Raw genomic sequence first — 21,293 nt, 5'->3', positions numbered from 1 at the left:
TGTAAACACAGTTTGTATCTATTTTTAAATTAAGGGCAGTCTTGCAACAGAGCAAAGACACCGGACTCACCGGACTCTTTTTGTCTCAAGTTTTGACGACTGGCCTAAAGTTCTATTATTTGAACAATGTTGATTTCCTCCATCAATCCCTTTGGCTATGCAAACTAAATACAGAATATTGACAGAGTAAAGTGAAACAGATTGCCTGAACCCAAACAGAACTTTTGAAATAAGAGCAATACAGCCAAAATGTTAATAGAAAAAAAAATCTATTTAGCCTTTTAGTGGGTTGAATAACTTCAAGGCTTTTTACGAAGGTCCCATGGATCATCAGGATGTCCCAGGTGACCATATCGCCTTAGGAAACACACACTTCCTCTGCCGTCGAGAGAATCCCCAGTTGGTTTAAGTCATATACTGTTAGACGCCAAAGAATCCAATTTACCCCATTCCCACACTTCTTTGATTTCCTTTTTTTGTAAGGTCATTTATCTACAATCTTAATTTGGAAACGGTGATTTCGCTTCTCAATGTCAACCTGCAGGAGTTTCTTTGCTTCCATGACGACTTCTCTGTCATATAAGGTAGGCAGCAGGTGGTGTCCTCAAAAATGTTGAAGGAATTGAATATGACAGACATGTCCAATTACAGACAAATGACAGCACTGCTTAATGGGTTGGACGGAGATACTCCCCAAAGCACACAAGGTGATTTCTACCATAAGTCTCAGAACGAAGAACTATTGCTTGCTCTCTGGAGTGATGATAAAGGAATATATATATTATTTTTTTAATACAGGGTGGTATGGGTTACTCACTAGCAGTGATGGACAAAGTACTGAACTCCAGTATACTCCAGAAACTCCTGGTCAAATATTGCCCAACAAGTGAAAGTTGCTCTGTCAAATTTGTACTGGAGTACTTGAATTTAAAAAGTTTTTAAAAGTACACATTACAAAGTACATTTTCTTCTTGAAATTTTCCTTTTTTTCATTTAACATTTTGACAAATTTTGACATTTTCCCAAAGAAGAAATGTTCAAAAATATCAATAATTGTGAAAATAGCAGATCTTCAAGCTCACAACAGGACATATTATGACACGTTGTGAGAGCAGCTATTTTCACTATACTGCATTTGTAATAGGCCTTAAGTGGTAAATTCATAATACACTTGTCCCCTTCCTAGAAATGTAGTGGAGTCTTTGAAATGTGAAGTGAAGAGAAAGTATCCAAAATACAAATACTCAAGTAAAGTACAGAGGTTAAAAATATATATTTAAGAACAGTACTCAAGTAAATGTACTTTGTTACTGTCCACCACTGCTAACCAGTAAGTAGTTATTGCATGGGTGCATGCATGGACAGTATGTCAGGCAGTGAGGCCTGTGTTCAGAGTTCTGGACACTTCAGCCACTTTCTGACACAGAACGCACTGCAATAGGCACAATGTGAGATACTGTATGAGTTAAAAATGTACTACAGTACATTAAATCAGTCAAATTCTCTTTGTGATACTGCAATTCTCATTCAAAGTCCTATTCTCCATGGTGATTGGCAAGGGATTATCCCCAGATCTTGTATTCAAACACTTCTACTGGCTACAGATGTGTGTCTTTCATGTTTTTTCCATTTCTTTTTTGTTATAAATAGGAATTTTCCAAGTTGATGAGCCCAATACATGTATGCACGTATCTCTAAGCAATGCATTGATACACTGGGCAACGTTTTGGGCAACGTTCCCAGAAACACGAAAAAGTCAATACAGAAGAAAATCTTGAAAGGCACAATTGTTTTCAGTTGCATCTCAACTATACGGATAGTGTCATACATTATTTTTCAATGGCTAAATTACTACGGCTTCTAGTCATTTATTATTTAAGTGTACTATATTATGGATAAATGATGATTTAAGTGTCTTTGTCAGACACATAATTATTAAACATTAAAGGAGTAGTTCACCCCTTTACGGTGAAAGAAGAATCCAAAAATGAACAAAATACTTGATGAATTCAAGTAGGGCCAAGATAAACTTAAGTCCCTGGAAAATTCTCCTTGTATTCAACTCATCATCACAGGGGTGAGCAAATGATAGACGGGTGACCTACTCCTTTAATCAAGTATGCCAATCATTTTCCATCATATCCACGAAAGTGATTTATTTCTGTAATAGTTTAGGAAAATGACATCAAACTATGAAAAATAGCAAACCTTTGTCACCAGGGTGACTTCATTATTAATTATTTATTTATTTACAAAAAAATACCTCCTTAACCCATTAAGACCGGGAACGCATCTGTGTCATTTTTAGATTTCTTTGGCTATTCAAAAATAGCAGATATACAAGCTCATAGCGCGAGTGCTGCGCTATGAGCTTGCTATTTAAAAAAATCGAGAACATTTTGTACAAATCTTTGAATATATATGTTTTTTAAGCAAACATTTGTAACTCAAATCTTTGCTTCTGGGGGTCCCTGGAATAACATATTTTGAGATGGGGGTCCGTGGCCAAATACATATAATTTTGGGTGGTCCTTGACATGAAAAAGTTTGAGAACCACTGATTATAGCAACATACGTTTTTTCAGAAAACTGTTAGGATTTAGAAGACATTTTGTAGAATCCCCAGAAGCAAAGATTTGAGTAAAAACAAATCGCGTAAAAATAAATATATATATATATATATATATATATATATATATATGTAATGATATATATATATATATATATATATATATATATATATATATATATTCAAAGATTTGCACACATTTTAATTTTTTTTCAAAAAATAGCCAAAGAAATCAAAAAATGACACAGATGCGCTTCCGGTCTTTATGGATTAAACAGTAAAAGTTGAATAATGATATCAGGTCTCGCCTTCTGTCTTGGTCTCAGCCACTCTCAAGGTGACATGGAAGTCTGCTGCTCTTATCACTGACGCCCGACTATGACACTTAAGTCTCCACGGGCCTCATTACAGGGCACACCTCTACGCCAGCGGCATGTTCAGCAAACTACGGCATCAGACCATGCACCCCCCCCCACAAGATTATCAACAAAGCTGCCCATTCTAACATCCCTATGAAACACCTGCCAAGAGCATACAGTACACACATACAATGCTTGACCAAGGGGCACTGGCCTTATAGAGCTGGGCACTGACCAGTGGCTGATACTTCCCATTCAATCCGGGAACGCATCTGTGTCATTTTAGATTTGACCTATAACCATTATTTTATGCTTTGGTTATTCAAAAATAGCAGATATACAAGCTCATAGTGCACCCCTTGGTTTCAAGAAGGAGTCTGGCCTACAGGCCTGTCTGGGCGTTTCTCCGGAGTTCATAACATGAACTCTCCTATCAGCGTATCAGCCTCGCTCATTGTTCTGTGATTGACAGCGTAGGTTGGCCAATCAGGTGGAACCCGAGTGAACCCGAATGGAGCCGAGTACAGCCGACCGAAATGGAACAGGCCGCCATTGAAATTCTGTCCGCTGTTTTCGTTTCTCTTTTAAAACTTCAAAACACCCTCAAACTTCTTTTTTGAGGCACGGAATTTATATCGTTCGTATAGAATTTAGTTGTTTAACTTCATATATGTGGTCAATTAATCATGACAGAGCCAATTATTATTATTTTTTCAGAGAACCGGCAGGGGCGGGCAGTGAAACGCATGTATCCGAATAAAGCAACCTATTTTGGGCATGGCCCTTTCAAAAGTCACCTTGCGTCACGTTGCTCTGGTGGTGGTGTAACAAACTGCTGATTGGCTGATGGGGAACGAACTGCTGATTGGCTGAAGGGGTTGTCAGTCAAAGGTATTACTCCCGCCCAGCTCCAGCCCACAGGAAACAAGGAAGTATGACATAAGATGTCATGTGTAGACGGGTGACAGTGTGAAGCAGTTTTCCGGTTATATATCGACGGCACCACGGCTTGAAGTTGCAAGAGATTCTCTCCGTGGAGGAGTAATTAAACACCACATACTACACGGATTACGTTGACACAAACACAGTGGAGTGATTTAGAAGCACTTTATAAGAAAACTAACACTTATGAAGTGTTTTATTGTTGGACATTCATCATGGCAGGTTATAACATGGGCTTTTGGGACAGGACAGCCCCTCTTCGCACGACGTTCAGGTCCGCCGTATCGGCCCGTTCCGACCCACTTTCACCCCTGAGTACCTGCCAGGCGAGTACAGGTGATGGCCCCGTGAAGACAAAGCCAAACATTTGCATTTGTATGGGCGAGGGTCGATTCACTGGATGTGTGTCCGCGACGGACGATGAGCAATGTCTTAAGGCAGCAGCAGCCCATGACGCATCTCTGTCTGTGTCTGGGCTTGAAATGCAGTTCTCTCTCTCTCTCTGTCTCTGTCTCTGACGTTGAATTGTGGGCGTGCACTTCCCAAACGTTTTATAGGGGGGCGGGGCTAAGGCCAAATGCCTCAAAGCTGTGTGTAGAGACGGGACTTCGTCACCCGTCTAAAAAGCCAAACAGGCCTGCATGCCAGACTCCTTCTTGAAATCAAATGGAAATTTGATTTACGGAAGGGGTGTGGTTTACCAGGCTACATGAAGCCTTGAATTCATGGAGATTTATTTTGTTTTTGTCGCATTCCTGAGCCAATCATTTGATGAACAGTGGAGTCTCCGGTAGGAGACTCTTTGAGTAGGAGACTCTCCTACTCAAAAGAGGAGACTCTCCTACTGAGTCTCCTATTGACCAATGACCCGGTCATCAAATGATTGGCTCAGGAATGCGACAAAAACAAAAAACATGAATTCAAGGCTTCATGGCGTGTGTAATTGATAGAAAATAAGTACTTTTTTGGGTGAACTACTCCTTTAAATGTGATTTACAGTATGCTTGCAGGTTGTGCGCCGGTGTCGCGCAAACAAAAAAACAATAGCCAATCTTCAAGATCAGAACACGTCACGCTGCTACATCTGCTATTTTTAGCTAATGTTCCCCCCAGACTATGGATGCTGGGGTTCAAGTGGTTAAACCATAATTGCTTGATGTGCATAAAACTTTTCTCCCAAGATAGTCAGAATGTATTTTAACTTATAATGACTTATAATAATGAATATTAAATTCACATAGACTTCCACTCTTACACCCACACACACTTGCACTTTTCTGCTAATATTTATTTTCTCTATCATTCATACTGTGTATCTATTGTTGTATTATTTATGTTGCCAAATCATTTATGTTTGTTTTGTATTACTCTGTATTCTAAGTGAGGTGAGATTAACTTTATAAACCCCACAGGGTTTTATAAATCTCACCTGCACAACCCAACCCAATATTATGCTGTTGTTTTTAAATGTGCAAATAAACCAACAAAAATAATTATTGACTCATTTTCTGTTAGGTTTTTGTTATTAAATTATTTACAATAAGACATTTTCACTGTCCGGCACTGGGAGATCGCGCCAGGCTTGTGCCTAAAAAGGTTCCCCGGCCCAGACGGCTGGCGTAGCGGTCCCGGCCCCTATAGGCTGCTAATTCAGCCTGACAGCGTGTCGTCTGTCGTGGGTTCGAATCCTGATCCCGACGACCTTTGCTGCGTGTCACTCCCCAATTTTTTTTTTTTTAAAGGTTTCCCACCCCAGGCCCAAGATCCTTGCACTCCAATAAATGGTAAGACTGAGGGAATGGGGAGCAGGATGGCTAAAGGACGTCACCATAGGGTTGTGAGGGATGAGCAAATGCACAGGAGGACAGAGGTGCCTGTTTACAACTGTAAATAATGGAGTGGACGATAAGAGCAGTGGAGGGGTCAGCAAGCTGTCACTCAGATGTACTGTAATTTGTACCTGAACCTGATCTGGGTCCATCAGTCTGGTCTACATTAACCACAGCTCTAATGGAGTACGATGTCAGCCATAATGTGACTTTTCTGCACACAAAGGCAGTAACGCGCACACACAGCTCATTTTTACCGGGAGCACATTTCCATGACAGCCAAATTAACCATGTCACCTGCAGCACCTCACTAATGCTGATTGACGTGGACCAATGAAAGTAAAACAGCTGTCACAACCAGGGCCAACACAAATACTCAATAGTGGGGTCGTTATTGATACCCAATTCCACAATAGGTCTGTTCAGGAACACAAGAGCAACACTCTTGCATTGTGCATAAGACGGATGGATGGATGGAAGTAGGCATATATATGGAGATCCGGTTGTACGGAACTACCGATCCGACTGATATGCCCATAAATGGGCATCGACTGATGACATCAGGGATCTCCATATATGGGCAACAAAGGGACAAGGACAGATACAAATACAAATTAATTAAAGGGACACCTACAGTACTCTGACAACGGGTATCGATTATTTTAGAATCAATTACATCGATTAGTTTGGTTAACTGTTGCACCCCTAGATAGATAAAGGGGGCTTTTGGGCTAAGAAATTCCCTGGTACTTCTTTCTCTTAAGAAGTTATATTTACACTGCATAGTGGGAGCCCAGTAGACAAATACTCTCACATCTAAATTTTTCAATTAGCATGCCTCTTGTTCTCTAAACATATGCAAACACAGCAGGGCGTCTTTTAAAATGCAACTCTGGTGTTCAGCCTAATTAGAGTAGATTGGCCTGCTTGTGCACAGAGAAATTGGAATGCAGCTCAGTATGTCTCACACGATATCTCACCCTAACCTAACCAACAGAACTGTTTTTGACTCACAAGCTTGAAGTTGAGTGGTGTGTGTGCGTGTGTGTGTGTGTGTGTGTGTGTGTGTGTGTGTGTGTGTGTGTGTGTGTGTGTGTGTGTGTGTGTGTGTGTGTGTGTGTGTGTGTGTGTGTGTGTGTGTCTGTCTATGTAGCTTGCATACAAGAACCGGTGGAATCTACCAACAGCCGACGCTACCTGACGGCCCCTCCTTCCCGTGAACAGCTACCGGGAAGAGAGGCAATAGACCCGGCGGCCTTCCAGCGGTATGTCCGTCCGCTGTCGGAATAGCAACGGGTGGACCTCCAGGCCCATGAGAACAACTACAGAGGGAGCTTTAACACCAAGCAGCAGTGCAAGACTAAGCAGTCTGTTTGAGGACAGATCCATGAGTTTGTGAATGTAACCTTTACTGCACCTAAAATATGTGTGTCCCTGTATGCTTTCCCTGTGTGTGGACATAAATAAATGGTTAAACTGTGTGCTTGTGTGTGTGCGCGCATGTGCATGTGCATGCATGCGTGTGTGTGTGTGTCGGTCTGGGTGTGTTGACTAGGTCCCATTTAGGGACAATGTTGGCCATGAAACCAGTTGATAGGGGTCAGCATGTACAATTGGGGACAAAACAGGTGTCCACCAATTCGACGAGGGTATAGGACGTAAAAATACATTCTGCATCTTGGTTACGAAAAGACCCGCCCGCCTCTGATTGGCCAGAGCTCGTTGCCTTGTCAACAACTTGGCAACGTTCCCTTCTGTGACGCACGCCTCACATGAGTGAACCGCGTTAAATAACTCCCAAAACCCTGCAATACCAATGTTCGCGTGGCGTCACACAGTCCTCTGTGTCCCCCCACTTTTCAGCTATCGACTTATTTTTTAATATATATATATTAAAAAAAAAAAAAAAAAAATCTCTACCGGCGCTATAGCAGTAGCTCCGCAGCCTCCACCCTCCCCACTGTTCCTATTGTCAAGCGGCCCCAGCCAGACATGCTAATTGCCTCTAATAAACAAGTCGTGATCGCTGTGGTCGCTATGCTGTGTCCCTCGACTCCCTCGTCCTGTGTGCACTAACAGTCACTCACTGCATGCACTGAATACCAGTGGTGGAAAAAGTACTAAAAAAATTTACTTAAACAAAAGTATCAATTCTGCGATGTAAAAATACTCTATTACAAGTAAACGTAAGGTATTCAAAATGTACTTGAGTAAAAGTAGAAAAGTATTGGTATCAAAATGTATTTAAAGTACCAAAAGTAAAAGTACTCATTATGCAGAAGGTCCCATTTCACAAGTTTTCAAACGTGTAAAATGTATACAAATTCCTTGAAAATAGCAGATCTACATAAGCTCACAACGTCGCAAATCTGCTATTTTCAAATTGCCAAAGTATATATACTGTATAAGTGGTTTTGTAATAATAATCAAAATCTACAAAGTAACTATAGTAAATAAAGTTATCAAATAATTGTAGTGGAGTAAAAGTACAATATTTGTCTATATGTAGTGGAGTAGAAGTAACTACTACTAAAATAAGTACTTTTATTTAAGTAAAACATTTGAGGATGGGACACACTGAAGGATGGGTAGAGTGTTGTTAATGTTGTTTTATGGTCATTTAATGAATTAATTAAGCAAAAAAAATCGCGCACATGCCCGCGACGCAGTGGGTGGAGGGGGGGAGCGGGGGGGAAGGGGGGGGCCGAGTGGTGGTCAAGTTCAGCCCCCATGGCCACGCACAAAAGCCGGTGTCCCTGGTCCATTTGGTTACATGTGTGAGCTATTTGGAGCGAGAACAAAACGGAATGTAAGAGTCATGACGTCACCACTTGGCCACGCCCACTATGACGTCATCACTGTCCCCCCACTATTTAACCCCTTCCGGCGTGCCTGCGTGGCGTGCACCGTTAAGCATCACAGGATTAAATCCTACTCCCGCCACTGTGTTATTTATCTCATCTAAAATGCAACGCAAATAATTTTATTAGGATTAAGGCTAGGTTTAGGCATAGTTTTTGTCGCCCCCAGGGAGGCGGACCACTCGGCCAACTTGGGACTACAGCAGTAGTTCTAGTCAGGCAAAAAAACTGTTACAACGTCGGAGGCGCGCCGTCGCGGTGCCGAACGTTGCGAAGTCCGCTAGAGCCGACTCAGCACAGCTCGAGTTATGTACTGATAGGGACAGAATCGTACATTATCGTCCCCCCTACAGTGCCAGTGCCGAGCACTATTTTCCACCACGGAGGAAAGCCGGGCAGTGCTATCCTCCTGGTAGGCCAATCAGAGGCAGATGCTGAATGTATATACGTGGGTATAGGGCATAATAGCCCTGAAACATGACTGTCATATCATGACAGTCATGGCGCTACTTGTTACAGTTTTTTTTTATTTCTACACAACCCGTACATCTACATAAACGTTCAGATTTCAAATATAAAGAGCTTACCTGGAACAAGTATAGCGTCATGATGCTTGTGTGACAGACGAGCGTCATGTGAACCATGGCTAAGGGCATAACAGTGGCGGAGATTTTGTGGTGACACAGATAGAAAACCCATTAATTTTTCCCATAGTGATTTCCAAAAATATTTATATACATTCTTTTAAGCCTGGAACCAAGCCATCCAGGCTCCTGGTGAATTACGACCACAAAACATTTGATTCTCTGTCAAACCATATTTGAATATTTAATTGTATTATATACTATATTTAATAAATACAAATTTCAAATATTTTTTGACACAATCAAATGTTTTATGGTCATAATATACCAGGATCCTGGATGGCTTGGTTTCAGGCTTAAAATAATTGACATAAATATTTTTGGAAATCTCTATGGGAAAAACAAATGGGGTTTCTATCTGTGGCACCACAACATGGCCGCCACTGTTATGCCCTATATGAAATTCATGCAATTCAATGTGCCAGAGAGAGCGTGACAATGAGATAGAGAGAATGATGAGAGAGGGAGAGAGAGAGAGAAATTAATTCAGTGAATGAGAGTGAGTGAGTAACTTGTAACTTTTTCAACTGACATTTACCTGCCAAATATATACTCACAGAGTCGTGACTCATGATGTGATCTACTTCTTCTTTTCACAAAACGACGTGCAGACAGGGTGAGTGTTGATGACCATGGAAACATAAAAGCATAGCAAGCTTCGGCTAATGTGTTGATCAACAGTAAGTATTCTTGCTAACGTCAACGGAACAGGATGGGTTGTTGGGCAGCAGGCCAAATGGATACGCGATGGATACACTGTAGCCTACTACACGCCTGCCAGGTTTTGCGAGAGAAACAAGCAACCAGTTATTTGAAAACAAGCCCAAAAGAAGCGATTTAGGCCACATGAGCAATTTAAATCTATGTTCATCATCAGCTATTTAAAAAAATGTCTTGGGGAAAAATAGTGAATATAAAAAAAATGTTTGAGAGCAAAACAACATTAGGAAACAAGCCCAAAAAACCGCAACTACCAATATTTACTGTACAAGCAACTTCACAGAAAAAGAAGCCCAAAGTCGCTTATAATAAGCGGACATGGCAACACTGCAACTACACAGTGTTGTACGTGCTGTACAGTCAGAGGCGAGGAGGAGAACATATACTTCCCCAGCGACATGCACACAGACTGACCGACTGACAGGTAAACTATGCATGTTGCATTCTGTTGAGCCATTGTCTTTGTCTCGCAGTAGTAGCCACTACTAGTCAGATTATCAGTCAGAGAGAGAGAGATCTCCTGTCGCTGGAACAGTGGTGGGAAAAGTACTCAGATGTTTTACTTAGGTAAAAGTATCAATACTGCAATGTAGAAATACTCTGTTACAAGTACAAAAGTATTGGTATCAAAATGTACTTATAGTACCAAAAGTAGAAAGTACTCATTATGCAGAATGTGCCATTTCACAAGTTTTCAAATGTATAAAAAATCTTTTGAAAATAGCAGATCTACAAGCTCACAATGCGTTGCATCAGGAGGCATTGTGAGCTTGTAGATCGGCTATTTTCAAATGGCCGAAATGGATATAGGTCTGAAAAGGTATATGTTTTGTAATAATAATCAAAATCTACAAACTACTAAAGTTTTCAAATAATTGTAGTAGAGTAAGTACAATATTTGCCTCTGAGATGTAATGGAGTAGAAGTAAAAGTACTGACAATTTGAAATACTCAAGTAAAGTAAAAGTACCTCAAAATTGTACTTAAGTACAGTACTTGGGTAGATGTACTTAGTTACTTTACACCACTGTAATTACAGATGGGTCTCTGACCACGTGAGACTATTTGTCAACTATTAATGCAGTACAAGTACATGATCGATTCTTCTTGTGTAGCCTATCTCAATAATAGATTATAGTCTACGTTGATCAGGAATGAGATTTTATTTAGGCTAGTGTGCATGGAAATGCTACTGTAATTGTGCTGGACATGATAGTGGAGTTACATAGCTGCATGAGTTGTGCATAAGGATTGGCCACTATTTTTTGTCATATGTGCCTTTTTTCATTTGTGTTGAATAGATGGATCAGATGGCATATGAAAAAGCTAAAGCAAAATGCAAAGTAAGGAAGGACATCGCAGAGAACTGCATTTTTGTAAGAGAGGGTAAGTTTGTTTTGCATTTGTTTGTAGGCCAATGCCTAAACCTAATTGCAATTATAGGCCTAATAGTCTCTCACTGGCTTTATTTTGGCACTAATATTGTTTTAAGTTTATTCAGTACTCTGACATGATAACAACTGTAAAAGTGACATGGTTTGGATCAAATACCTTGAAACATTCACCTAAAAGTTGAGGAACAGATTTCTTTAAATAGCCTGATGCATTGATGCATGTTTTTTTGTACTCTATGTTGTGATTTCAAACGAGTAATCATCCTTTAAAGGCATAGTATGTAACTTTGCCCTTTTTACATCCCCATCATTTCCCTCTATACCAGCAGTCATCAGCCACTGGAGTAGTGTGGTGGTGTTTACCCGCAGTAACACATTTCCCTCTCGCTGTATTTTGGTGTTTTCACTGTTTGTTTTGGTTGACCAAAACATCCCTGTCTACCAAAACAAACCAAAAAAACACCAAAATACAGCGAGAGGGCAATGTGTTTCTGCAGGTAAACACCGCCACACTACTCCAGTGACTGATAGCTGCTGGTATAGAGGGAAATGATTGTTTTGTTATGTCAACACAGGGCAAAGTTACATATGCCTTTAAAGTTTTCCCAAGAATAACTGTGTGGTTGCTAATGAGAGAGCAAGGTACATCCCTGGAACAAAACCTGAAAAATGCATATAGCATGCCTGCAGGCCTTATTTCTCTATCAGCTAATGGTCATGGGCATAGACCGGCGGCATCTGATACCTTATTTATTGCATAACCCCGAGTATCAGTGTTTTGAAGCTGTAGTATGCCCTTATTTTGAAGCTCCCTTTAGCTTGTTCTAAATTGTAATTGTACTTAATATACTAATCCCTCCATCAATTATGTTTTGATCACTGTCAGAATTATAACAAACAACAGGAAGGCCAGCTTTGAAGAAAGAAAAGTTCAAGTTGACAGAAGGCTGTAGGTGGACAGCCATGAGCAATGTCCATTTGTGTCTCTATTTCCCACATGTTGCCAAGACAAACAATGCTTATTATTCCCGATTCAAAAAGGTGTCCAGTGTGTGAATAAATCATTACACATTAAATGTTAAATAAATTGGAGAATAGAATGGTAAATAATTCATTTGAATTAGGTGGTAGAAAAGTAAACAAGCTGCAGCCACACCAATTATTCATTAACAGCTATTGAAATCTGCTCTTAACAAACATGAATGTTCTTCTCACACAGTTGTCTGTCTGTGTCTTGGAAATTATACAGCTTAACACACATTTAGTTCTCTGGTCAAAACATGTTGTTATCAAATGTTTTTTAATTAATTAGAATGTGCTCTTTAATCACAAATTGTAATATATGTGTAGGGTACGCATTATTAATTTTGGATTAATGATAGAGGTGCCAGTACAGTATAATGCCCATGGTTCACTGTTTAAGAGGCCACTGGGCATTACTGTCGTGAACCACTGGACCACACATCTTAGCTGCCACATGACGTTTCCTTTGCCCAGTCTCCAAGGTGGCAGCTCATAAAGTTTTGACAGCTGTTTGGCTCCCCCTTCAACATGATAAATTAGCAGATATGCAGGATGGGTTACAGTATAAGCAGAAGCTGAAGAATGTATAGTTGTCAAGTTCATTTTAGGTCACAAACGAACACTCTGCAATCGATAATGTCCATCATTTGATGAATAATCTCTATGATTGATAACTTCAAAGAAGTATTCCCCTTCCCCATTGAAATGCAACCACGTGAAAGGTTTGATATTGATGGCAAGTACTTAGACCTTCATCTCAAAGTGATGTTTCCGCTGATTTGTTGGCATTTGGAAAGAGGTGATGGCACAGGGAAGTGCTTGCATGGGCACCGTGAGTCATCAACAAACCGTTGGCACTGTTCAGAGATGATACTTCAAATCGTAAGTGGGACGTGTTGCTGAAATGTCATAGATGGTCAGAGGATATTTTATGCTTCCTTTCTTCTCTGACAGAGGGCATCCAAATAACTGCTCCGGTCACTGATGGAAGACCCAATCCCAGTCCCGGGAGAGAATGTGGGGATGCCAGTGGGCAGCAGCAGTCTGGGGACTGTGCAAGCCCCGCCTCCTCGCCATTCACAACACAAAAGTTAATGGCAAGATCTCCCTCATCAGACTCTCTTTCCTCTCCTCAGCACAGTGACAGAGGAGGTTAGTAACACTAGTGCTTCATCCACACACAAGCCTAATTTGATGCTGTTACAATCATTACGCACATAAAATGACTGCTCCATAGCGGTTAATAGCATATCATGGCATATCACTTGGGACAAGACATAGAATGCATTGTTACTTAAGGCAAAAGGTTGTTTTGTTTTGGTGTTTTTTCAGAGCTAATAGATAGATAGGAATGATGATGATTAATATACAGGATAATAATGCAACAGACAGAATAAAAAATTTGACAAATACATGCTGTATGCCTTACCATGCAAAGAATGTTTAAATGCAGTTCATATCATCAATTATGAAGATGTGTGAATAATTTACAGACTGAAACTGAAAGAAAAAAAAGTTTAATGTAAATGATGGCCACAGGAGTGGGAAGCCTCACTAAATGAAGCAACATAATTGATTACATATGTACTAATGTACTTGAATTATTAACAATGCAGATCAGTAAACAACAAAGCACTGATTAGATATTAGATATTTAATAAGTCCTCTCAAAGTGACATTAGTTTACGATTTATGCTCTTTGAACATATTTCAAGCACCATTTCCAATTTTGTGAGCCTCTTGTATTTATATAAGAATATTAATTCATATATAGGGTAGTGTGCACATTTTCATGTCACTTTCTCTCTCTGTGCCTGGCCATTACTTTGGGGAATTCTACATCCTTATGCAAAGTACACTGGCCAGGTCACCAGGTATAAGGACCAGAAATGTCTCAGAAGAACACTGTCTATTTGTGGTCAGTGTCCTCGTCCGGTGATTTCATGCTTGATTGCACCCACGGGGACACCATTTGGCAAAGGCTGCTCGGAAGGCACATGGCACATTGTTTCACAGCAACCACAATGCAACTTGGATATGGTCCTGGCAAAGTATACAGAAGAGACCTCTGGTAATTGATTATGTCTCCAAACAGCTTCCTCGCCTGTCTCTCTGTAAGGCAGCAGGGGGGGCTGATTTCTTAAATTATGCATGTGAAAAGGAACGCCCGGGGAGGCAGGAGGCTTTTAAAATGTTATAAGCTATAAGTGAAGACAGACAGACACCAGCAGCTCTTTTAGTAATATACATGATCTATGTTTTAAAAGACAAACAAGATATGGTTTGGACGTACGTGCAGTAAATGTGCATCACCGATTAATTATTCAAGAAGATTATGGCAATGGTCCAGTGGAGTTTAAAGGTTTATACTGTGTCAAAGGGCAACAATGGAGCAAATAATGATATAAACATTTTTAAAGCGGAAATGCAGGGTTTCCCAGATTTGGGATTTAGGTTTGTCATCCCAGCTGCTACGTGCATGACATCATGAAACGGAACCACTTCCGGCCATAATCAAACACAGCGTGAACAGTCTGCACAACCAGGAAATGCTCCGTGAAGTGAAAGTCAATATGAAACCCATATGTTAAAGTTGTATCGTGGTTGTAAATCACCAACATTGTTCTTGAGAAGTACTCTTGTACATATTATTGAAGTATTTATAAAGATTGCAATTTCCATTTAGCCAAAGAGACACAATGGCCTCACTACACTAGTTGACATGCCCACAAGCTGCCAGTTTTTCAATGCGGCGACAATACAGTACCATCCAAGTCTGTCTTATATAGTGCGGCTTCACCACTGAACATGCATTGTGGTTTATGTGGATTCATTCATGAACTGCACACAATCACATAGTAGCTAATGTTTGGTCCAGGGAGTCAACTCCATTATTAGACACTGTGGCTTGATTTCCTACTGGCTTTGAATCTCTGGATAATAGCTTTAAATACATAGAGGGAAACATATACTGCATGTGTTTCCTGTCTGTGTCTCTTTCTCTCAGGGGACTGTGCAGGGATCGTTCTGAAATGCCTCTACTGCAGGTTCTATGACATTCTCCTCATGCTGCCACACTCCTGTGAGAGAGCCGTCTATCACTGCTGTCCCACCTACGTACAAGTGTCCACCACCATGGAGTCCGCGGCTGGCAACGGCAGTACCTCTAGCCTAGACTGTGACTGTGGCCTGCTTGATGCCTGCAATGATATTAGTGACTGCCTGGAGCTGGCTATGGAGATCTCCGAGATATGCTATCACTAGTAGGAAATCATCTTGCTTATCAGCCCGAGTCCGAATAACTGAAGAGCAGTAGCTACAGTATATACATTATTGAATGGAGCCTTTCTGCCCTGTTAAGAAAGCTATCATTACAAGGAATATGAACTAAAGCAGAATTAAGCGTGGAGAGTTGATAAGATTGTTAAGAAGATGGATGGTATACTAGAAGAATGTTCTTTATGTCTAAGAACAACCTCTTTCTAGATCATTTTGCACCACAAAGTCATCATCTAGATTTGAAATGCACCTGAGCTGCCTTGTACAGTACGCTGCATGCCAACGTTGCACCTAGGAGCTTTGAGATGACCATAAACATTGCAAGCTCTGAGATTTGAGAATTTCATCATTGTTGTGTTGATGCATGCAACATGCCCAACGTGCCTCTGATGATAGTTTATCTGAAGTATGAAAAAAAGAAAGAATCTTGAAGCCCTGTCCCCTGTTGCTTGTGCCTGTTTAAGTTCAAGTGCCATTGCAAAGACAGGAGCAGTTGGTGATGGCATGTGTAGGACACTCGTCCTTGTGGCTCCCCTTGACCTCTGTTCCCGAAGACAGTTCTCTCGAGTGGCAGCTCGCGATTTGGATCACTTCAATCTGTAATAGGTCCTTGTCACATAATGGGAAATGGACACCAGAGTATGCTTGGTGTGTCACTGAGAGAACTGTACACAGGGCAACATCAAGTAGAGCATCATCTGCGTCCCTGGGTCAGCCTGTGTGAGGAGGCACACAGCAAGTACAGCAGAGTGTTGCCGTATTACCTGCTCTTGCTAAACATTTGTTTTCTACCATTAGAAGACTGAGAGCGTAATCTTGTTATACAAACAAGGAGGCCATCACGCTACAGTGGTTCGATACACTGAGAGCTTCTCTGATTAAGTTGCCCACCGTTTAGTGGTAGTGGTAACACTTCAGCACACCAAGCCAACACACATGAAGTACTGGATAATAACAAGGGATTCTATAGCTTTCATTGGAAACTGCTTTGTTGCAGCATTAAAATGATGTTTTAATGCCACAACAAGAAACGTTACCAAAAGTTCCACTCAGTATGCTTTCTATGGTTGAAGAAAACACAGCAGAAGCTTTGTGGCACACCTGTTATAATCCAGATTGCACTTTTTTAGTGTTTCTTAGCTAGTCTTGATTCAGAAGGGGTTTGCACTGCTGATATTAAGCATGTGGGGATTGCTGAATTTTGCAGTTTCAGGGACCAAATTAGCTTCCAATATGTATTTACTCTTAAATACATTTTAAATTTAATGTATAATTCATTTAAACCTTTCATCCACAGGATGCATTTTCACCAAATATCTTGGATTGTCACAGACAAAAACATTACAGTGACATACTGTGATTATTGGACACTAAGGAAAGGGAATTACAGTATGTTAAGAACAGTGTATTGTATTGAAAAGCATTTTTGAGCATTGAAATCTGAACGACGATTTCATTTATATTGATGTTGATTACATACTGCCAGACTTTCCATACTAAATCTACTAAGTCATCAGGACGACTTAAAGGAGCACTTCACCCCTGGAAGAAGTTTTCGGTCTTTTAATGAAGTTTAGGAGTGAAGAAACAAGATCCTGGGTTTTTTTTGTGAATAATCTGTGTTTTTAGATATCTAGTAATGTTCGCAATATTCGTGACGTTATTTGCATCATGAGAGATTGGTCTCATTCCTTTCCGCACTACATGTCTCGGCGTGTCTCAGTCAGACCATCTCAAAAGACAGCCCCAATGGGGTGTCCGTAACACTTTGTTCAACCTTCTTTCGCCACTCGGCCACTCCCATTAGCTGCGGCCAGCGGCCCTTGCAGAGTGAGGCATTACTTTACCTGAGTTATCTTCTGATAGTTGTACTTGAATGTTGACATGAAATAATAATCCTGTGTAGTGTTTCATAAGCGCAAGCTTGAAAAAAAAAATACAGCGTGGAGTAGCAGCGCTGGTAAACAAACACCGTCACGAAAGGCTAGGATCATAATACCAAGGATGTGACAGTGATGTCAATACTATGCGACACGGAAGTGAAACTGCATGAAGATACTGAGGATGTCCCAGTGATATGACATCACTAACGAATCCTTGGACATATATGTAACTAGCTGAACGTTTGCGAGGACAGCCAGTGTTGCCAGATATTGTGAGAGAAATAAGCAGCCAGGTCTATGAAAACAAGCCCAAAAGAAAAATAACTATGCCAAGAGCACTTTACCTAGACATGGGATATTATATATTTGAAAATTGCTGATCTACAAGCTCACAACGCTTCGCAACCCATTGTGAGCTTGTAGATCTGCTATTTACAAAAAAATCTTGAGGGGGAAAAAGTCCAAAATGTGGATTTTTTTTTTTTTTTGCAAAATATTTTTATTTGCTTTTCAAAATGTGGAATATTTTTGACACATATTTGTTAGGGGCTCCCTGCCACAAATTATAATTTCAGATGGGGGTCTGTGGAAAAATACATGAACATGTTTGAGAACCACTGGTTTAAACAGCAATCAAAACATTTGGAAACAAGCCCAAATATCAACTACATTTTAGAAAGAAGCCGCTTATAATAAGCAGACATGGCGACACTGGCATGCTGTTTGGATGTTATTGTTGGAGATCACACCCACATGGAACCTCCCCTGCCACAAGGCACCAAAGCATTCTGGGAGTTGAAGTTATAGGCAGTGATACGCTGTGGTCCCCCTGTGGTCCCCCCTGTGGTCACCCCTGGAACTTCTTCCAGGGGTGAAGTGCTCCTTTAACCATTTTATTACCCAGTACATTCTTGTGACGTGCTGCTGTACCAATATACAGATACACTAATACACTATTGCATTTGTAGATTGTCACTTTTCTTCGGATTAAATAGAATTCAGGCACAAACCTGCCATTATACCATAGTGAAAGCAGGCCAGGCACTCAGGCAGCGTTGTACAGTTAAATGCAATAGATATTGAGCATGCTGTTTGAAATTGTATGTTTCAGGTTACATCTACAGGGAACACTGCTTGTGACCAATTTGCTCATTACCTACAGCGGCACAATTACAAAGCTGACTGCTCTGGCTAATACTGCTCCATAAAATCTATTGGAGGTCCTTTGTGGTTTTTCAAACATAAAGTGCGTCTACATAAACAGATGCCAGTTTTAAAGCGAAAACATCTGCACGTCTTAAATCCGCTGGAACCCGTTCAAATTACCTGATGGCTCTGGGAGTAGCACAGGCTTCAGGAACCCTAATGTTTTTTAATAACATCCAAATGGCCTGTCCTTTACTGGCCAGGTTCAAATGGTGTCCCATCATGGTCCAGAGGGGCTGGACAAGGTCAGGTGGTTTTCACCACAGCACAGCACATGCATGCTCTTCAAATGGCCGCTCGGAGGATACGTTAACCCATTAGCATGCACACTAGTCGTCTGTTCACAGCTTAACTCAAAACACTTGTGTAGAAGGGTAAAAAGAATTGTATCCGTAATATTACGACGCTTACATACAAAATGTGTTCCATCTGTGCAACATAGCGCACACCAGTATGTGGCTGTGTTTTCTGATGTGAGACTCACATTAACAAAGTGATCTTATCGTGCACTGCTTCACCGTGTTTACATGTGTCTCTGCTCACTAATCGGATATGAGCGTTATTTGGAGTTAAGGCTCTGATCGCTTCATTAGTGTGAAGCAGTTCTTCCTCTAGAGCACACAGCACTAATACCATCTCCCCTCAGACACAGTGCTGCAGCCCAGAGTGGCCTCCCGAGGAAGCAGCACCATTAAATATTAATGCCATGTGTTTAGAGGGTTTTTATTTCAAACAGCGGGTTTGTCAGCATCTTATGTAGTGTTCCTCAAGATTAAGTCCGTGAGGAGATGGGGTCCCAATGCTTTATGTAGCACTGTGCCTTCAGAATAATTTAGGCCTGTTTTTCTAATGGTCTTTCTGTGTTAATATTGCCACACATTTTCACTGTGATTTCCTAAGCAAATGGAGCATTTTTAAGTGGATCAGAGTACTGCTGCTGCTGTACCTTGAAGTTTTGCAGTGTAGCTGTCAGGAAGTGAGGAATGTTTGTGTGCATTACTGCATTTAGCTTGACGTCATATCAGATATTTGATGCACGAGATCCTCATAAGACTTGATACTCCCTTTTCCAGCTTCTGTACACCCATACAACATAGTGTGCTGCACATTCAATATCATGCCATTCCATTATCCCTTTTTTGCAGGATGACAAAATGATGGCATGTAAACATACTAAATATTTCAAAACTTAATGGCTGGCTATTGGTCAGTAGCATTAGGTTTTATTCCAGCCTAATACTGGCCTGCCTCGATACAGTTGTGAATGCAGATTATGTCAGCAGTGCTTGTCGAAACCCATTAAAAGTCTATCGAGCATTTTTGTCATCTGTCCTATTTTTTTTTCATTTGTTCTATCGTCCTAGTTTACGTGCCGATTTCACAATTACCCCCTCAAATGAACTTGACCTTCCTCTCATATAGAGAAGTGATGTGCGTGAACATCACACTCAATTAGGTCAGGGGCGTTAATAGTACAGTAGAAACCAACACTCCCCACAACATCCTCCTGGAATTGAGCCTGACACCACTGACTCTCTTGAATCTATATTTGGGCCACGAGTGTGGATGTGTGTCACTCAAGACTACCCGCCCAATCTCCAGTGGAGAAAGTAGACAGAGCTGCGTGTGCCCATGGGCTGAGACTGCCATGGCACAAAGGGAGCTCCCAGCAGGCATCGCTAACCATGCCCTGGGCACAATTTTATGATACCTTTCAATCAGGCAATGATTCCCAGCTGAAATGACAGGTGATTTGACTCAGCCTCCAATTAATGACCTAATTTTAACAATTAAGAGCGGAGGAGGAAGGGGAAGCCCCATGTACAGACGAGCGACCGGGGCTGGAGGCGAATAGTGATGATGCCTTGAGAGGATTGTAGGAGTGCTATCTACTCGTCACCAATCCCACCGCATGTGACCATGCATGCGCCCATTGTCCCAGGATGGCTGACCTCTCCTTCCCTCAACCAGGTGGTGTCCCACTGTCCTATAAGCAAGCACACCATTATTTGAGGAGATGGGGTTGTGTGTGTGTGTGTGTGAGGGGGGGCTGCCATGGGGACGGAGAAGGAGGTGGCTAGAGTGTTTGAGGTGGAAGGGTGAGAGGAGGGTGGCAAATGTGGCAGGGGATGATGGAGTGCATCAAGCTCTGGGTGCCCCCCCCCCACACACCCTCACCCCGCCCCTCCCCTCCTGCCCCCCCCACCCCCCACAGCATAGAGGAAATTAAAGAGCCGTGTAGCAGGAGGAAAAGAGAAGAGGAGGGGGTGATTTAGAGCGTGGCACAGGGGGATGGGGACCCGGCGCATTGGAGTTAATTACTGAATAATGAGGAACAATTTATTGTGTTCTTGTTAGAGACATCAAAATGCTGGATACTGCCTACAGAAAAGGAGCATGCCTCTCTCCCCTTGCACATCCCTCTAAATGCGGTGTTTAACTTGGAGTCATTAAAAGGCCCCTGCCTTGCTTTGCCTTGCCTTAGACAGTGGGGGAGAACAGGTTCCCATGGTTGATGAAGGAACCTACCATACTGTCCTATAATGTCAGGATCTCTTAAGTATCTGTTTGGCTGAATTCAAAC

At 41.4% G+C, this 21,293-nt stretch overlaps 1 protein-coding gene across 1 annotated transcript in view; it reads left to right on the top strand.

Annotated features, from left to right (window-relative positions):
* mdfic2 (MyoD family inhibitor domain containing 2) overlaps nt 1-15,605 on the top strand; it is a gene marked incomplete at both ends in the record, with an annotated part of 36,576 nt that extends 20,971 nt beyond the window's left edge. Inside the window, 3 exons of the mRNA XM_080423462.1 lie at nt 11,226-11,310; nt 13,296-13,493; nt 15,349-15,605. Of these exons, the coding sequence (XP_080279588.1) occupies nt 11,226-11,310; nt 13,296-13,493; nt 15,349-15,605 (540 nt within the window). The remainder of the gene's footprint in view (nt 1-11,225; nt 11,311-13,295; nt 13,494-15,348) is intronic.
* Nucleotides 15,606-21,293: the final 5,688 nt, after the last annotated feature.

Source organism: Gymnoscopelus braueri (genome assembly GCF_963280865.1).
Source record: "Gymnoscopelus braueri genome assembly, chromosome: 3".
NCBI classification, from domain to species: Eukaryota; Metazoa; Chordata; class Actinopteri; order Myctophiformes; family Myctophidae; genus Gymnoscopelus; species Gymnoscopelus braueri.
The sequence above is the reverse complement of the archived record's forward strand: the minus strand, read 5'-3'. Positions and strand labels throughout refer to the sequence as shown.